At 35.4% G+C, this 15,133-nt stretch overlaps 3 protein-coding genes across 3 annotated transcripts; 2 read left to right on the top strand and 1 right to left on the bottom strand.

Moving 5' to 3' along the window:
- Positions 1-1,171: 1,171 nt before the first annotated feature.
- LOC132130514 (small ribosomal subunit protein bS18m-like) lies at positions 1,172-2,428 on the top strand. The gene is made up of 6 exons (XM_059542233.1): positions 1,172-1,326; positions 1,524-1,582; positions 1,676-1,759; positions 1,840-1,897; positions 1,983-2,042; positions 2,174-2,428. Exons 1-6 carry the CDS (start codon positions 1,254-1,256, stop codon positions 2,248-2,250), a joined length of 411 nt encoding a protein of 136 aa, XP_059398216.1. The 5' UTR covers positions 1,172-1,253; the 3' UTR covers positions 2,251-2,428.
- LOC132130513 (BRCA1-A complex subunit Abraxas 1-like) lies at positions 2,035-6,813 on the bottom strand. The gene is made up of 9 exons (XM_059542232.1): positions 6,612-6,813; positions 6,385-6,478; positions 5,952-5,988; positions 5,552-5,618; positions 5,244-5,437; positions 5,015-5,134; positions 4,124-4,205; positions 3,924-4,038; positions 2,035-2,983 (listed from the first exon to the last, which is right to left on the bottom strand). The coding sequence occupies exons 1-9, from the start codon at positions 6,696-6,698 to the stop codon at positions 2,607-2,609; spliced, it is 1,173 nt and encodes a 390-aa protein (XP_059398215.1). The 5' UTR covers positions 6,699-6,813; the 3' UTR covers positions 2,035-2,606.
- A 152-nt stretch (positions 6,814-6,965) lies between these two features.
- Positions 6,966-13,531, top strand: LOC132130063 (glycerol-3-phosphate acyltransferase 3-like). Its single transcript, XM_059541682.1, has 13 exons — positions 6,966-7,105; positions 8,154-8,351; positions 8,681-8,747; positions 9,513-9,807; positions 10,184-10,258; positions 10,449-10,538; positions 11,117-11,210; positions 11,288-11,403; positions 11,489-11,544; positions 12,425-12,510; positions 12,601-12,729; positions 13,082-13,161; positions 13,465-13,531. Exons 2-13 carry the CDS (start codon positions 8,208-8,210, stop codon positions 13,529-13,531), a joined length of 1,299 nt encoding a protein of 432 aa, XP_059397665.1. The 5' UTR covers positions 6,966-7,105; positions 8,154-8,207.
- Positions 13,532-15,133: the final 1,602 nt, after the last annotated feature.

Here is a 15,133-nt window from a genome sequence, read left to right as displayed (position 1 = left end):
ACTTGCAAAATCTATAACTACAAACTATCTATAACTATAACTACAAAATCTTTTCAGACAAATTATCTATTATTTCGTTATATTTTATTTTTTATTATTTACCGTTGGTTCTTTATTAGAGAAACTCTGTCAATTATGCCTAAAGTTAACTAATGTTTTTCGAATGTATTAAAATATTCTCTTTCCAAAAACGAGGGGTTTTCCAGATCGATCCATATACTTATGTGTGTGTGTGTGTGTGTGTGTGTGTGTGTGTGTGTGTGTGTGTAAAAATCTACAAAACCACTTAAGCTTTTTATACAAATTTCCCAATATTTATTATTTTATTTTACCATTGATTCTTCAACTGTGAAATATTATTTATAGGATCAGTTATTATATATCAATAACTAAAACATTCAATGTATCATTAACTAAAAACGTTTTTCAAACGTCCTTTGTCCAACAATAGTGAAATAAAGCTGATTGCGAGTCTTTCAAGGATGCAAAATCTACTACTTCAGAATTTTATACAAACTTTATATTATTTTATTTGACCTTATTTACATTTGAACCTTTATCATTTCTTTTGTATATCAATTACATGTAAAGGCTCTTGAAGTCAATGACTGCGTTTACATGCAGCCAATAACCCGTTCAAAACCGGGATATTAGCAATAACCCGGTCGCGCACGGCCATGTAAACACCGGCAAAAACCCGGATATGCTCATATCCCGGTTTTCAAAAACCGGTATATTATACCTGGGGTACCCCTTTTCTAACCCGAATATTTGGTCTTGTAAACAGTTGTAAACTTGTACAGTAGTGTCAAGTGCTGCTGGTGGATCAGTACCAGCGCCAAAGCGCAAACAAAGACTATCGCTATCTGCCCCAAACTATTCATTATCCGCCTGCTGCTGCTGTTGTTGTTGTTGTGTTTGGATACAGGAAGAAGAATCGGAAATGACGCATATTGCGTCTTGTTGTCCGTACGTCCAGACGCTAACCGTGCGTCGCCGTTTACATCGGGATTGGTAACTCTCTCTGCTCACGCATGTAAACGGGTTATCCCGAATGTTTCAGAAACCCAAATATTGACCTTAACCCGACCATAACCCGAATTTTAACAGCATGTAAACGTAGTCAGTGACATCATATGTCTATGCTTGAAGTCGCGTGCTCCTGTCCTGTAGGTGGCTGCAGATCGCACTAAACGACTCTGCAGAAGAAGTAGGAAGAAACTGTCATGGTGGCCTCGTGAACACATCGAGGAATGTTTGCCCTTTCTTTTAGTCGCCTGTTATTACAGGCTCTTCCCAAGCAACCTGTCACACCTAGGGCTACAGGTATCTCTGCAACATTATTTTCTCAATCTTTTTGTATGCAGAATGCTTTCCAGGACATTTAGTTCTCTTATCCAGTAACTAGTACATTTTCGTAAGCACACAGCTTAATAATGTAATTATTTGATTAACCTAGATGTCCTTACCTGTTATTTTTTATGATGGAAGTCATGAAATGTAAAAATATTTCATCTGTTCAGCACAATGCCTCAGAAGTCTGACAACATCCCAGCAAGAACCTCTTAAGAAAGGGAATATGGTAAGTTGTCTTTGCTTTTTTTTTTAACATGCGTTTTCTGAAACCATTTGAATAATGATTTGCATTAATACTACAACACGATGTCTTATCCAGCCTATCAAAATAGAAAACCCCTACAAGACCCCTCTGAAAACTTGCGTCCTGTGCAATATAACTGTAGACTTCAGAAACGTTCAGGTTGGTAGAATGATCAGGAATATGAATGTCAGTACAATTTTATTGGCAAAATAAAAAAAAAAAACGCTCTTTTTCTCCAGCTGTTGTCTCAGTTCATTTCACCACACACAGGTAGAATATATGGCAGACACATAACAGGTGAGTGGACAGAGTTCAGATGTTTACATTAATATTTTATAAATGTGATTTAAGTAATTTAGGACACCGTTACTCTTTCTCACAGGCTTGTGTGGTCGAAAGCAGAAAGAAGTATCAAAGGCAATAAAGCAAGCTCGTTCAATTGGTAAAGAATTTATAACTTTAATTTTATTTTAATATTTAATGAATGAAATATGCATGTTTTCAGTACAATATTCATAGATGTACAGTAAAACCAGGATATTTGACTAACAAAGGTCTTTGTAATGTCTACAGGTTTTATGTCGGTCACTCTGAAGGATCCACAGTTTATTAAAGACCCCGATATTTGTGGTATCAAACATTTTGAATAGGTTCTGTATGAAGACTGAAATTGCAGGCCAGCCTTTTGTTTCTGTAAATCTGTGGTTTGTAAAATATCTAAAATGATGAAAAATAAAGTGGAACATAATTATAACCAGATGAACCAGAAATCCGTGGAATATTCTACTACTACAATGAAAAAATAATTACAATTCAATTAAATAAAAATGCAACATGTGAATTCAGTATTTAATTTAAGGAATTTATAAACATTTACAAATAAAGTAAAAAAAAAGAAGCAATTAATAAAATAGCGCGACTTTAGATGAACACGCATATTAAGATAAAGCAACCTCCAGTCTCGGTTAGATTTCTGTACCAATAAAACCAGGCTCAGATGCATTCTTTAAAAGATAGGAGAGTTACTTCTGCTCTGTCCGTTCATCTCAACCTCTGTATCTGACCCACTCTCAGAGGCCAACTCGCTGGTATCATTCATTTTCCTCTTCCTTTTAAGTCTTTGAGGATAATTTGCGACGAGGCATTTTTTCCTGAGTCGGGGGGCTGTGTCCTTCTTCTTGGTGTGTTGATTCTCCAGAATCAGAGGCAGCTTGGAGGGAATATCAATGTTATGATTGGTATTACAGCACAGTTCTAATACAGGGAAGCCCTGAACAGTGAGGGTTGGTGTCTGTAATGAAGGCGCATCAGGGAAGAGCGTTCTGAGAGCTGAGCACAGAAGAACATTCTCTTTGAGTTCATCTGGAGAGGCGTGCTTTTGGGCTGAAAGGCAATGTTATTCATAGTGTTACAACTGCAATATTTAACCTCTGTACCCAAGCGCACACTAACAGACTGAAGTCCTTTTATGTTTTAAATCTGTGACAAGACGCCTCAGTTCGTAGTGTGCTAGTTGCAAACAGTTCTATCTTTCAGTGTGTGACAGGCCTTGAAGGAATTCATATAAAGTGCACTAGAAACATTAATGAATTGATGATGTTTTAACTGTGACATAGTTCTGTGGTTTCAGTAAAATATCTGTGGACAAAATCAGGATGTTTGAAAAACAAAGGTCTTTGACTTACCCTATTTATAAGGTCTACATCAGTCACAGTTTATAAAATACCCTGATATTTGTTGTATCACACACTGAATTGTTTCTGAATGATTGTAAATTGTTATTGTAAATCTATGGAAGTGTCATTTTTGTATCACTGACGTACTGTTCTAGTTTTGTATACAGTATATACATTATTTTATACATCGTTTTCATTTTAAATTTAAAGTTTTAAGTATTTTCATATTTTTATTTTATATTCCTGTATAGTTATTTTTTAATTATTTTAGTACTTCAGCTTAAACGAAGACAAGAAATGTTGCTTTGACAACTAGCTGAAATTTTATAGATTTTGTTTTAAGTAATGAAACTTGTTTTTAGTTATGGTTAAAGAAAATAAACCTCATCTGCAGTTTGTACAAACCAATATAAAAAAGAACAATTATAATAATCCTATAACCCAAAAATGTATGTAATATAATGCTCTTGCAATGAGAACAGGACTAAAATGTAGCAGTTAAATACAAAAATAGCGTTACAAGTTCAACCTTACAACGATCTTTATCGAAGCGCACAGTACAAGACTGAAGGCCTTTTATGTTTGAAATCGTCAATGACAAGGCTCAGTTCATAGTCATAGAGCACACTAGAGATAATGGACCTTACTTTCATTGTTCTCAGAGTTTCTCTTCTGATTCCTGATCGCCTCCTTGAGCTGTGTGATGTCTTCTTGAAGCTTCTCTACTGCTCTTTCGCTCTTCTCCACTTCCTCACACATTTTCTGTAGAACAACAGATGGATAAGAACATTTCATGTGCTTTACATATATTCAAATCACACTAGATCAAATTTACATCGATACTAACCTGCATTTCTCCTAACAAGGCATCATTCATGTTGTTGATTCCGACCTCTTTTAAATCATCCCCGGAGCAGAAGAATTTTGTCCTGACACATAAGAAAAAAAAATCAATTGATCACTTCTAAAGAAGAAGATAGATTTGTATATTTTCTGAAGGAAATGTGAGCAGTGCTTGCTCATGCATTGCCAGGCGCTAAGGTTTCCTAAATATGTTTTTGTTTAAAAACAATATAAAGGTTTTCTGAATGTGCACTGATATTTGGTTTTAAGGATTGTTTTTAATGTCATGATCCTCCAGACCATTTTGATATTATGACCTCTAGATGAACCTCCTTAATTTTAAGCCAATGGGAAGTTTTTAGCATCTAACAGAGAAAAAAGATTGTCTTGACAAGCACCACTAAAAAGCCTTGAAAGATATAGTTCATTCAAAAATGACCATTTGCTAAAAATGCATCCATTCAAGATATAGATGAGTTCAGACTGAGAAATGTAGCATTACATCATTGCTCACCAATGGATCCTCTGCAGTGAATGGGTGCCATCAGAATGAGAGTCAGAACAGCTGATAAAAACATCACGACAATTCAAAAGTAATCCACACTTCAGTCCATCAATTAATATCTTGTGAAGCAATACAACACTTGATAGTCTAGAGTGTGTATTATTGTGATGTTTTTATCAGCTGTTTGGACTCTCATTCTAACTGCACCCATCCACTGCAGAAGATCCACTGGTAAGCAAATAATGTGATGCTAAGTTTCCCCAAAACTGTTCCAATGAAGAAACAAACCCATCTACATGTTCAGCAAATACATCTACATTGTCAGTTAAATTTCATTTTTGTGTTAACTATTCCTTTAACCGCAATCAAAAACATATATTCTGAATGTACCTGTGTCGATTAACAGTTTGACTCTCTCCTAAAGATGGACACGTGCCTGACACTCTCCAGTAGTCCTGCTGTTCAAGGTTGCCCAGGTTGCTCACCAAGATGGGGATGTTGATGTACTGGCTGCATGGAGATAATAAAAACATTTAGTTACATTAGTTCTCGAAGCTTAAAAAAAAAATCTGCTGAGTGTTTGAGTGACAAAGTTGAGTGTAAAATCTTCAGATCTCACCTGCTGTGCCAAATGAAAGCAGAGAATTCAAGGCGATGGGTTGAGCCTGATGCTGTTGCCTGAGACGGTGTGAGCAGCATGAAAAGTTCTTGACCGGACAGAATCTTTCTCATATTCCGATGAATCACTTGTTCCATGAAGGTCATTTGCTGTCTGGAATTTCTTCGTTGTCTGTACCAACCGATCACATTCTCCTTGACCCAAGTGAATGTGTAATGAAAAAAAAACACTATTTGTTAATGCAAACCACATTTTCGGATAAATTCAGCATTAGAAAATGAGCAAATGTTTTAAAAAGCAGGAAATACCTCTTTGTATTCAGACAAAATTTGTCTTATTTTCTCCTCAATCACATCACCAACATTACTGTAGAAGCTTCCAAGAGGATTGAGGCAATGGTAAATAAAATGTCTATGTTTTTAAAACCTCTGTATCAGTGGTTTTCAACTGGTGAGTTGTGGTCCAAATAAATTTATAGAATAGTAATACACTGTATAAATATATATATATAAAAAACTATAATTTTTTCATAAGTCCTTTTTATGCAATATTTGCTTTTCAGTATGTTTGTATGATAAACGATTATGCACCCTGGCTCACCACTTTATGTCCGAATTAAAATCCCAAGGCATAAAGCAAATCCAGTTGAGAACCATTGCTTTATATATAAAAAGGTTTATTGGAAAAAATACTGAACAATTGCCTTACCTTTGGAGATTCTGACAAGGAATATGTTTCTGAATATCTGAAAAAGATAAAACAGAATGACACTACTGTTTTGTTGTTATTGCATTTGTGTTGTCATTGATTATATGATATATATATTCCTTCTCGGCACACTTTCCCCCGGTTTCACAGACAAGGCTCAAGCCTAGTCCTAGACTAAATGCAAATCTGAGTTGTTTCAACTGAAAGAAACTTGCACTAACTGATCTTAAAACAGGCCAGTGCCTTTGCTTTGTCTTAAGATGAACACTAGTAATGCTTATTTCTAAGGCATGTTTATAAAAATTGCTTAAATGTCCTAATTGAACTATGGCTTAATCCTAGGCTTAGGCTAAGCCCTGTCTATGAAACCGGGCCTTTAGGTTTTGGATTTGGACTATTGTATAAAAATATGAAATAATTACAGTCAACTTACTTATATTGTGCTCAAACTGTATGTGATGATCAATTTGTGAGTCTGTGATCCTACAGTTCTCCTCTCCCACACTTTCTCCAAGAATAAGACCTTCCTTTTAAAATACAGCAGATGTAAACAGAAGTTAGGGGACTGAGGAAGTGCTTCGCATACATATTTGACTTCTCAGTTTGCAATTTAATCTAAACAAGGATCGTGTGGTCACATTAGGATCTTTTGACACTTACCACATCCGCATCACTGTTCAAATGATGAAACATCAGTGAACTCAACACGAAACCCGAAACACGGACGGTTGTCTTGAATTCCTCCATGCTTTTGGACTAAAAAAGTCTGAGACCTATCGCAACGTCATAGTTTTAAGTTTACATGTATAAACTTTCTGCGCTTGTAGATTTCGTTTACTTACTCTCTGCATAACAGACGGCAGTTTACAGTAGTTTACAGTTTACGGCAGTTATTCAATGTATATTGATAAATTATCAGAAGATATAGCGTATTTATTAAAGTTGTTTCTTTTACTGTCTATGAAACAACCACGATTATAATGCATTTCATAACGTGACACAAGGTGGCGCTAATGCATCATGCAGAACCTTGTGTCCGAACTTTGTAAACAGTCACACGTAAACTTTTTCGGATGTAGTTTCACGTTCTGGGACATGTAGACAATGTAACATCAACTCCAGACGTCTGGAATGAAGAAATGAATGCTATCGAGGTATTGTGGAGGCGTTAACTTCCTCAATCTTCATCTTTGTTAGGTTGTTGTTGTTTTACTGCTCATGTGACACTCTTGTTACGCTCTTTTGGCACAGCGGTTTCTGATACGTTAACTGAAATGAGACGTACAGCTTAAGCGCTAAAAGTTTTAGATAATTATTTTTATAGGTACCATTATAGTTCACCAAAATCATCTAGTAAACGTGTATTTAGATAAAATGCATTTCTGATATGCTTTAAATGCATTACCGAGACCCTTACAGTTTCCGCCAAAATAAGTTAGGCTACTACAACTATTAACCACAAATATATATCATACCATATCATATCATAAAATAACTTATTAAACGCTTCTGTGGAATACTTCATTCTGATTGGTCAGTCACGTCATTCCGCGGTATGTTATCCAGATGTGATCCCTCGATAACAACCGCTAAAAGCTGATAACACAGGCTCATCCGGGGAACTGAAGTCGGCGCAGTATTCTTGCTATTCACAATGTCATAATAATAAATAAAATATAAATTCCGACGGCTATAGCCACAAATATATTATATCATATCATACCATATAAAATATCACAATAATTACTACAACTATCCACATTGTCATATATAAATTCCTACAGCTATATCCTCAAATATCATAAAATAAAAATACCAGCAGCTATTCAGCTATTATACCAATAGAATAATCAACTTGTAGATATATTAGCTGTCATTATAATAAAAACAAGAAAATGACAACAATATTCAGGTAGGTTCTTATTGGCTGTTTGATTTTACATATTTTTGTAAAATCATAATTTAGGCTAACAATTAGGCTAACAGATTAATATAATTTTTTTAAGTGCTTTAAAAATGTTTACAGTGTTATTTGTTAAGGTGAACTCAGAGATTAATAGGTCAGATGTTTTACAGTAATACAGAAGCAGGCCACCAACCACATGAAAAAAAAATCCCCCAGAGGCAGTACTAACACACTGACTACGACATTTTAAACATGCACCACTTCTGTTTTGGTTTCACCTTCAACTGCTTGAGCAGATGGCCCGAGTTTAGAGCCCTGTCCCATAGACTGACAGGAAGGACAGCAGAGAGATGGAAGGTGCTTGGGACATTGCATTCGTGCTCTTCCAGATGTGGCTGTCTATAGTAGTGGGGCTGATCATGTTACCTGCTATGTTTGGCATGTCCCTGGGCTTCACAGATATCTACATCAAGGTGCTGGTTAAGATACTGGAGGTAAAAGCTCTAAATCATGTCTAATCTTTAAAGAGATATGTCTATTAATTGCTTTCCATATCTGATCGTATAAAAAATAATTGTAAATGCAAACATAGAAAATGTTTTTTCCTTTACCTAGACCTGAAAGAATTTGATGATGCCGAAACAATCTTAAGGGGCCAAAAGGCATGAAACAAAAATTTAATTGTCGGGAGTTTAGTTTCTAGTATTTAATTTAGAAGAGGACATATTGATATCTAAATTGTCCATGACAGTTTAATCCATCCTTGTATGTAGGAAGCACTGTGTCAAAGGTTACATGAAAATAAACTTGCATTCTGTGGCAGTGGGCGACTCTCAGGATCCAAAGAGGACTGAAGGAACAGCCAACAATGCCATCACAGTCAGCCAATGGTGAGTGAAATGAGCATGTCTGTCAATGCAAAACTATTTGTAAGTGCACGACATCATGTACGTAAAACACAAGTGTTTTATTTCAAGATAACATCATGTGAAGCCACCGCTTCCTCTTAAGAATTACTGATGCTGCATATTAAACAAGAATTAAAAAGCCTGCTTTGATTTACTGCCTTTGTTTGCTGTTTTATGTTTTCCTTTTTAGCATTTATGCAGTCAGTTTATATGATAACATATCTCAAAAGTTTCCTGTTTTAGTTGACACAACTCTTTCCAGTAAGAACATAATGTTTAAAATGCTTTTATTGTTGGCCTGCTGTCATGGTCAGTCTGTTGAACTTATTGGTATTGCAGTGGATTTCATAATTTCAGTTGATCTTATTTATGAACTTTACCCGTATTCAGACACAAATAAAATCATGTTTACATTATTATCAGGGGAAATCATTACCTAGTTGTTAGAGAGTTTGAATCCTAACCCTAGGGTTGTGGGTTTGAGTCTCGGGCCGGCAATACCACGACTTAGTTGCCCTCGAGCAAGGATGGGTTAAATGCAGAGCACGAATTCTGAGTATGGGTCACCATACTTGGCTGTATGTCACGTCACTTTCACTTCATATCCAGACAAAAAATAAATAAATAAATAAAATAAAAACAACAACAACAGATCAATTAGTGTAAATGGAGGCAACTGCCAACAAGCCTTGTGTAGTTTTCTCCTTCTCTATCTGGTCTCATTTCAAATCCATAATGTGTTCTCAGGGATCATAAAGAAAAGTGATGGCTCTATGGAGGAGGAGATTGGAGAGCTGCGAAGATCCCATCCTAAAGATCTGGTGGGGGCAGACTTTACACTGTGTGATGCCTTCTATTTCTGTAAGAAAGGCATTGAGAACATTGTTGAGGATCAGGTGACTCAGCGCTTCACGTCGGAGGAACTGGCTTCTTGGAACCTCCTCACGCGGACCAACAACAACTTTCGTTATATCAGTGTGCGGCTCACCATCATATGGGGCCTGGGAGTTTTTATACGTTACTTTATCTTGTTGCCTATCAGGTAAGACTAAAGTGATATTTCATTTATCAAGTGACATTAAGTCATCAAGGATGCATTAAATTGATCAAAAGTGACAGTGAATTTTTTTACATTGCCTATTTACATTACGAATACTATTATTTTAAACTTATAATCATCATAAAAAAATGTAAATAATGTATCATGGTTTCCACAAAATATTAAGCAGCACAGCTATTTCCAACATAACAAAAAACATATATTTTACACTGAAATAATATTTCAGCATTTTAAATTTAAATTTAATTTTATTACATATTACAAATCTCATTACTGTGACCTAGAAATTCTGACCTGGATGTCTTTTTTATGATTCACCTATATGTGTATTTAATCATGTTATTGCTCTTTGTCATAGGATCACGTTGGCTGTTATCGGATTGAGTTGGTTGGTGATAGGAACTACTCTTGTTGGATTGCTTCCTAGCAGCAAGTAATTAATACTGCATGACATAATTAATTAGATCATACCCTCCTGTCTTTTATTTATGGACAGATCGAATAAGAAATTTGTCAAACCAACTCAACTAAGTTTGTTATATATGGATGGAATGTTGATTTTTAATTTCATATTAAAGTTTAAAGAAGCATGACCTAACAGGAAGGGTCTGTGTCTATTTCAGTGTGAAGAACTGGCTCAGTGATTTGGTTCATATTAAATGCTACAGAATATGTGCCAGAGCCCTGTCTGCTACCATCTGCTATCATAATAAGTGAGTCAGTCAGTGTCTCTTTTTTTCATATTGATCTCAGTGTCTTCGCTTTCCCTCTGCTTCTCTGTGTTTTTCAGCTGCTGTCTCCCAAGCATTGATCGTAAAACAGTCATGCATCAAATGTCATTAATTGAGGGAAAAAATATATATATATATTTATAACTCTAGTCTCACCTGAGAGGCAACAAGATTTCTAAAAATTATATATATATATATGATTTGGCATTTTGCATATCCTTTGCAGCACTTTAGCAATTTTTTGGGGTGGATGTAAAACATGCCTAAAAGTTATGTGGGTTTTTGTAAACTATGAATTCCACTAACTGTATTTTACCTACCAAATGAATAAAACATTCAGGAATAAAACATTCAGTGACAAGATGGAGAATAAGATAAGAAGTAAGTGCTAGATATTATGATGGCTTGCAATGTATTTGCTAAAACTGAGATGGGGATGGGGCCATTATTATGTCTCATTGTCATTCTTGGCCCATGCACACACCTCTTTCTTTTAAACACTCACTAATATAGTCAAATGACCGCTGTTTCTTATATTTGTCTCATGGGATGCATAACAGAGAGAATCGGCCAAAAAAAGGAGGTATCACTGTTGCCAACCACACCTCCCCGATTGACGTTGTCATTCTGGCGAATGATGGATGTTATGCTATGGTGAGTCTCACTCACTACAGACATTGTGTTTCTGTAGTGTGTCTCGGGTGTCTTTAACTCAATTTCATTCTCCTCAGGTAGGTCAAGTACATGGAGGCCTCATGGGGGTCATCCAAAGGGCAATGGTGCGGTCCTGTCCCCATGTGTGGTTTGAGAGATCCGAGATGAAAGATCGCCATGCGGTTGCCAAAAGGTGACAAAGTGTGTGTTGATCAATCGTGTGGAGTATAACATGTCTTTGCTTAGGAAATAAAGCCTCTATTTTCCTGTTTCTGCAGGATGAAAGACCATATTGCTGATAAAACTAAGCTGCCAATCCTGATTTTCCCAGAGGGTAAAAGTTATACTCATGTGATTAGTAATGCAATAATTATGCAGTATCAATCTACTGTAAAATAAAGTATAAATATGGAAGGTAGTTCCCGCCATAGAAAAAAATAATATATCTATATATAAATAAAATATAAATTATATATATATATATAAACTTAATAAGAAAATGCAAGATATAACTTGCAGTTATGAGAAAAAAAAAATAACTTTTTGATTCTTTATTCAATGGCAGAAAAAAAAACAGAATTATGAGATGTAAACTCAAAATTCCAATAAAAGTCAGAATTTGCAAGGTTTAAACTCATAATTGCAAGTTTTGTGATTCTAAAGAAAAAAGTCAGAACAGTGAACCGTAAACTTCTGTAAAATGAAAATGAAGTAAAAAAAAAAAAAAAAGTTATATTCTGTGGTGGAAAAAAGCTTCCATATAGAAGTATAAATAATAATACATATTTCATTCATAATAGTGCTGTCAAATGATTAATAGTGATTAATTGCATTCAAAATAAAAGTTGTTTACGTAATAAATGTGTACTGTTTATATTTATTATGTATATAAATGCATACACATACAGTATATATTTTGGAAATATTTAATTGTATATATTTATATGTATATAATTTATATTTTAAAATATATATTTATTTATATATTATAATATATTTATTTATTATATAAACAGCATATTTTTCTGAAATATATACATGTATGTGTGTGTATTATACACATTATGTAAACAAAGACTTTTATTTTGGATGCGATTAATCGTGAATAATCATTTGAAAGCACTAATTAATCTACATATTACATGTATTTATTTGAACAAATCTCTGTCATTTGTTATCCTATTCCCTATGGTCTGTCTTTGTGTTCATTGTAGGAACTTGCATTAATAATACGTCAGTCATGATGTTCAAGAAGGGAAGCTTTGAAATCGGTGGAACTATATATCCAGTAGCAATCAAGGTATCGAATACCAACAACCCAGTGTTTTCCTGCAGCAGTATTACGGTTACGCTCTGAAATGGAAACACCTCATTTACTTCTCTCTTGCAGTATGACCCAAAGTTTGGAGATGCCTTCTGGAACAGTGCCAAGTACAACATAGTGAGCTACATCCTCAGACTGATGACAAGCTGGGCCATTGTGTGCAACGTATGGTACCTCCCACCTATGACTCGACAGGTAATATATATGTATGTATATATGTGTGTGTGTGTGTGTGTGTGTGTGTGTGTGTGTGTGTGTTTTATACATGGGAAACCCCTTCAATTCTGTTAAAAAGCATCCCAAAATGCAACAGAGCATGCAGAGCTATAAGCATAGGGTTACTACTAACTACTCTAAATAAACTTCAATCTAAGATAGGTGTGATTTGTTTAACACTTTTTCCCCACTTCCATTACTACTTACTACTTAGTTTTTCTTACTTGGTTTTACAGACTTTTTTTGAGAATTTTAGGTGTTTCTAAACTTTTGGCTGGTACAGCCTTCCTACCTTTTTTTCGTATCTGTATATCTGATATGTGTTTTGTAGGATGGAGAGGATGCTGTTCACTTTGCTAACAGAGTGAAATCAGCCATAGCACAGCAGGCAAGTCTGGTGAATTTGTCCTGGTAAGTATGCATATATATATTTTCTTTCTTGTTTAATTTACCATAAATATTACATTCAAACATATATTTTTTATAACTTTAGTTTTTTCTTATGATAATTATTATAATTAATTGTTATTTTCTACTCTGAAAAGACATTGTGATTAAATATGTACTGTAAACATGCATTAAATAGTGAAATGTCTGTAGAATGCCTATAGAGTGTATATTTATTAGTGCAATCTTGGCATGACCAAATATTGGCCTGGCTAATATGAGTCTTTCATAATTTTTTAATGTTCACAAAGTATAATTGTGTTGCAGGGATGGAGGACTGAAGAGGGAAAAGGTGAAAGACTCATTAAAGAAGGAGCAGCAGGAGAACTACTAATTAGACTGTCACAAAGCCTCTTTTGGTCTCGCGTAAATTTCATCTCACACTATTTATGAACTTGATCCGAAAGTATGAAACATTTCTTGCTCAGTCACCAGACACAATCATTCAGCTTCCATCAGCACAGGCCCACTGCTTGCGTGATGCTGTACTTTCTGATTCAGCTATATTTTTTTGTTAAACTAGATTAAATGTTTTTTTGAACTGAACTTGTAATTCGTTGGGCATGTTTTTAAATGTTCTTTATCACAATCTTAAAAATTGTGATGATTTATAGTTACATGACTTACTGAAACACTTTGTATGTTCACATTGTTCTCAATCATTGTTGGGAGTTAGTATGTCTAGTTTCCTTTCACTTTATAGATTTGCATGTTAAAATATTCGCTTTGTGCATCTTGATATCTTCTATGCCTGTTACATGATTTCTTAAAGATCCTAAAGCTGCACACACTTCTCTCATGTTCAGAGGGCTGTTCTTTCGTGGACACTAGAGGTCGCTCTCACCAAACGAAAAATAAAATTCAAGCCACATCACACAGCTCACTATCACGATTGCCTTTCCTAATAAAATAATGAAATTAAATCTTCATCTCTCAAAGCATCTGTCCCTTTATTTAACTTGATATTTAGCAGTCCTATAACAGAGTCACTCCTATTCTCAAAGTACACAACGTGAGTAAAACCAGTGTAGAATGTAAATACACAACAATTACATTAAGCCTTTTCAGCCCTCTGTGAAAAGGCAAATCTGTCTCCCTTGTGTCAATTAGTGATGGGTGATGCACAAAGCACCATTGAGCTCTTGATTGTAGGAGCACCAGCTCATTTTACTTAGAGCTCCATTGAAACGCCTGCCATTATAAAGTCATTAGGCGCTAAGATTTCGTTGGGGAAAGTGGACCGAAAGTTTCCCAGCATGGGAAAAGGAGAGGGTGAAGTCACGGTAAATTCAAAGAGGGGACGCTGAGCAATATGTGCTTGCCCCGATGGCAGTTTAATAAAGAAAGCATAGAGTGTGAAATAGAACATAGTTATTCTCTGGCACAGAGGGCTGGAGCAGGCTTAGTTTTCTCTCTTTCTCTCCGTCTCATCCCCAGACGATACTCCAGCCCGCATGAAAGGCAGCAGCGGGCTTAAATAAGAGTCCTGCAACTTAAATTGCTTGAACAGAAATGTTTGTTCTCCCCTAAAAGGATTGTAAATTATTAATCGGATCTCAAGCCGATTTTATAACCTGATTGTTGAGGTGGGATTCTCCACGAGCAGTGCTCTGGCACACCATTTACTGTGATGTATGTGTCTGCACATCTTTATATCCAATTTAATGTGATTCGGATAGATTTCAAAGCGACATCATAAAAAGCATGGAAGTGACCCCGGCAGAGCCTCGAATGTAGACCCCGAGCGACAGACGACCACGGCTCTGTGTTTTGATTCGATTTTCCCGATTTCTGTTTTTACCCAGATGTGATCCATACAAATGTAATGCCAGTACACTCAGTAAATATGAATAAATCTCTAAATTAGATCATTTTCCTGAAGAATGTAGTTCAAGCTGGACATCATTTTAAACAGTTTGCCTGGAACTGACTGGCT

The sequence above is a fragment of the Carassius carassius genome, chromosome 47, assembly GCF_963082965.1.
Source record: "Carassius carassius chromosome 47, fCarCar2.1, whole genome shotgun sequence".
Lineage (NCBI taxonomy): Eukaryota > Metazoa > Chordata > Actinopteri > Cypriniformes > Cyprinidae > Carassius > Carassius carassius.
The sequence above is the reverse complement of the archived record's forward strand: the minus strand, read 5'-3'. Positions and strand labels throughout refer to the sequence as shown.

Bases quoted from the DNA above. Each gene is read 5' to 3' on its own strand.
- LOC132130514 (XM_059542233.1), top strand. From the start codon at position 1,254: ATGTTTGCCCTTTCTTTTAGTCGCCTGTTATTACAGGCTCTTCCCAAG. The intron at 1,583-1,675 runs GTAAGTTGTCTT...TGTCTTATCCAG, and splicing joins CTCTTAAGAAAGGGAATATG to CCTATCAAAATAGAAAACCC. The intron at 2,043-2,173 runs GTAAAGAATTTA...TAATGTCTACAG, and splicing joins AAAGCAAGCTCGTTCAATTG to GTTTTATGTCGGTCACTCTG.
- LOC132130513 (XM_059542232.1), bottom strand. From the start codon at position 6,698: ATGGAGGAATTCAAGACAACCGTCCGTGTTTCGGGTTTCGTGTTGAGT. The intron at 5,989-6,384 runs GTAAGTTGACTG...TATCTTTTTCAG, and splicing joins ACAGTTTGAGCACAATATAA to ATATTCAGAAACATATTCCT. The intron at 5,619-5,951 runs GTAAGGCAATTG...TCCTCTTGGAAG, and splicing joins CCTTGTCAGAATCTCCAAAG to CTTCTACAGTAATGTTGGTG.
- LOC132130063 (XM_059541682.1), top strand. From the start codon at position 8,208: ATGGAAGGTGCTTGGGACATTGCATTCGTGCTCTTCCAGATGTGGCTG. The intron at 8,352-8,680 runs GTAAAAGCTCTA...ATTCTGTGGCAG, and splicing joins TGCTGGTTAAGATACTGGAG to TGGGCGACTCTCAGGATCCA. The intron at 12,730-13,081 runs GTAATATATATG...TGTGTTTTGTAG, and splicing joins TCCCACCTATGACTCGACAG to GATGGAGAGGATGCTGTTCA.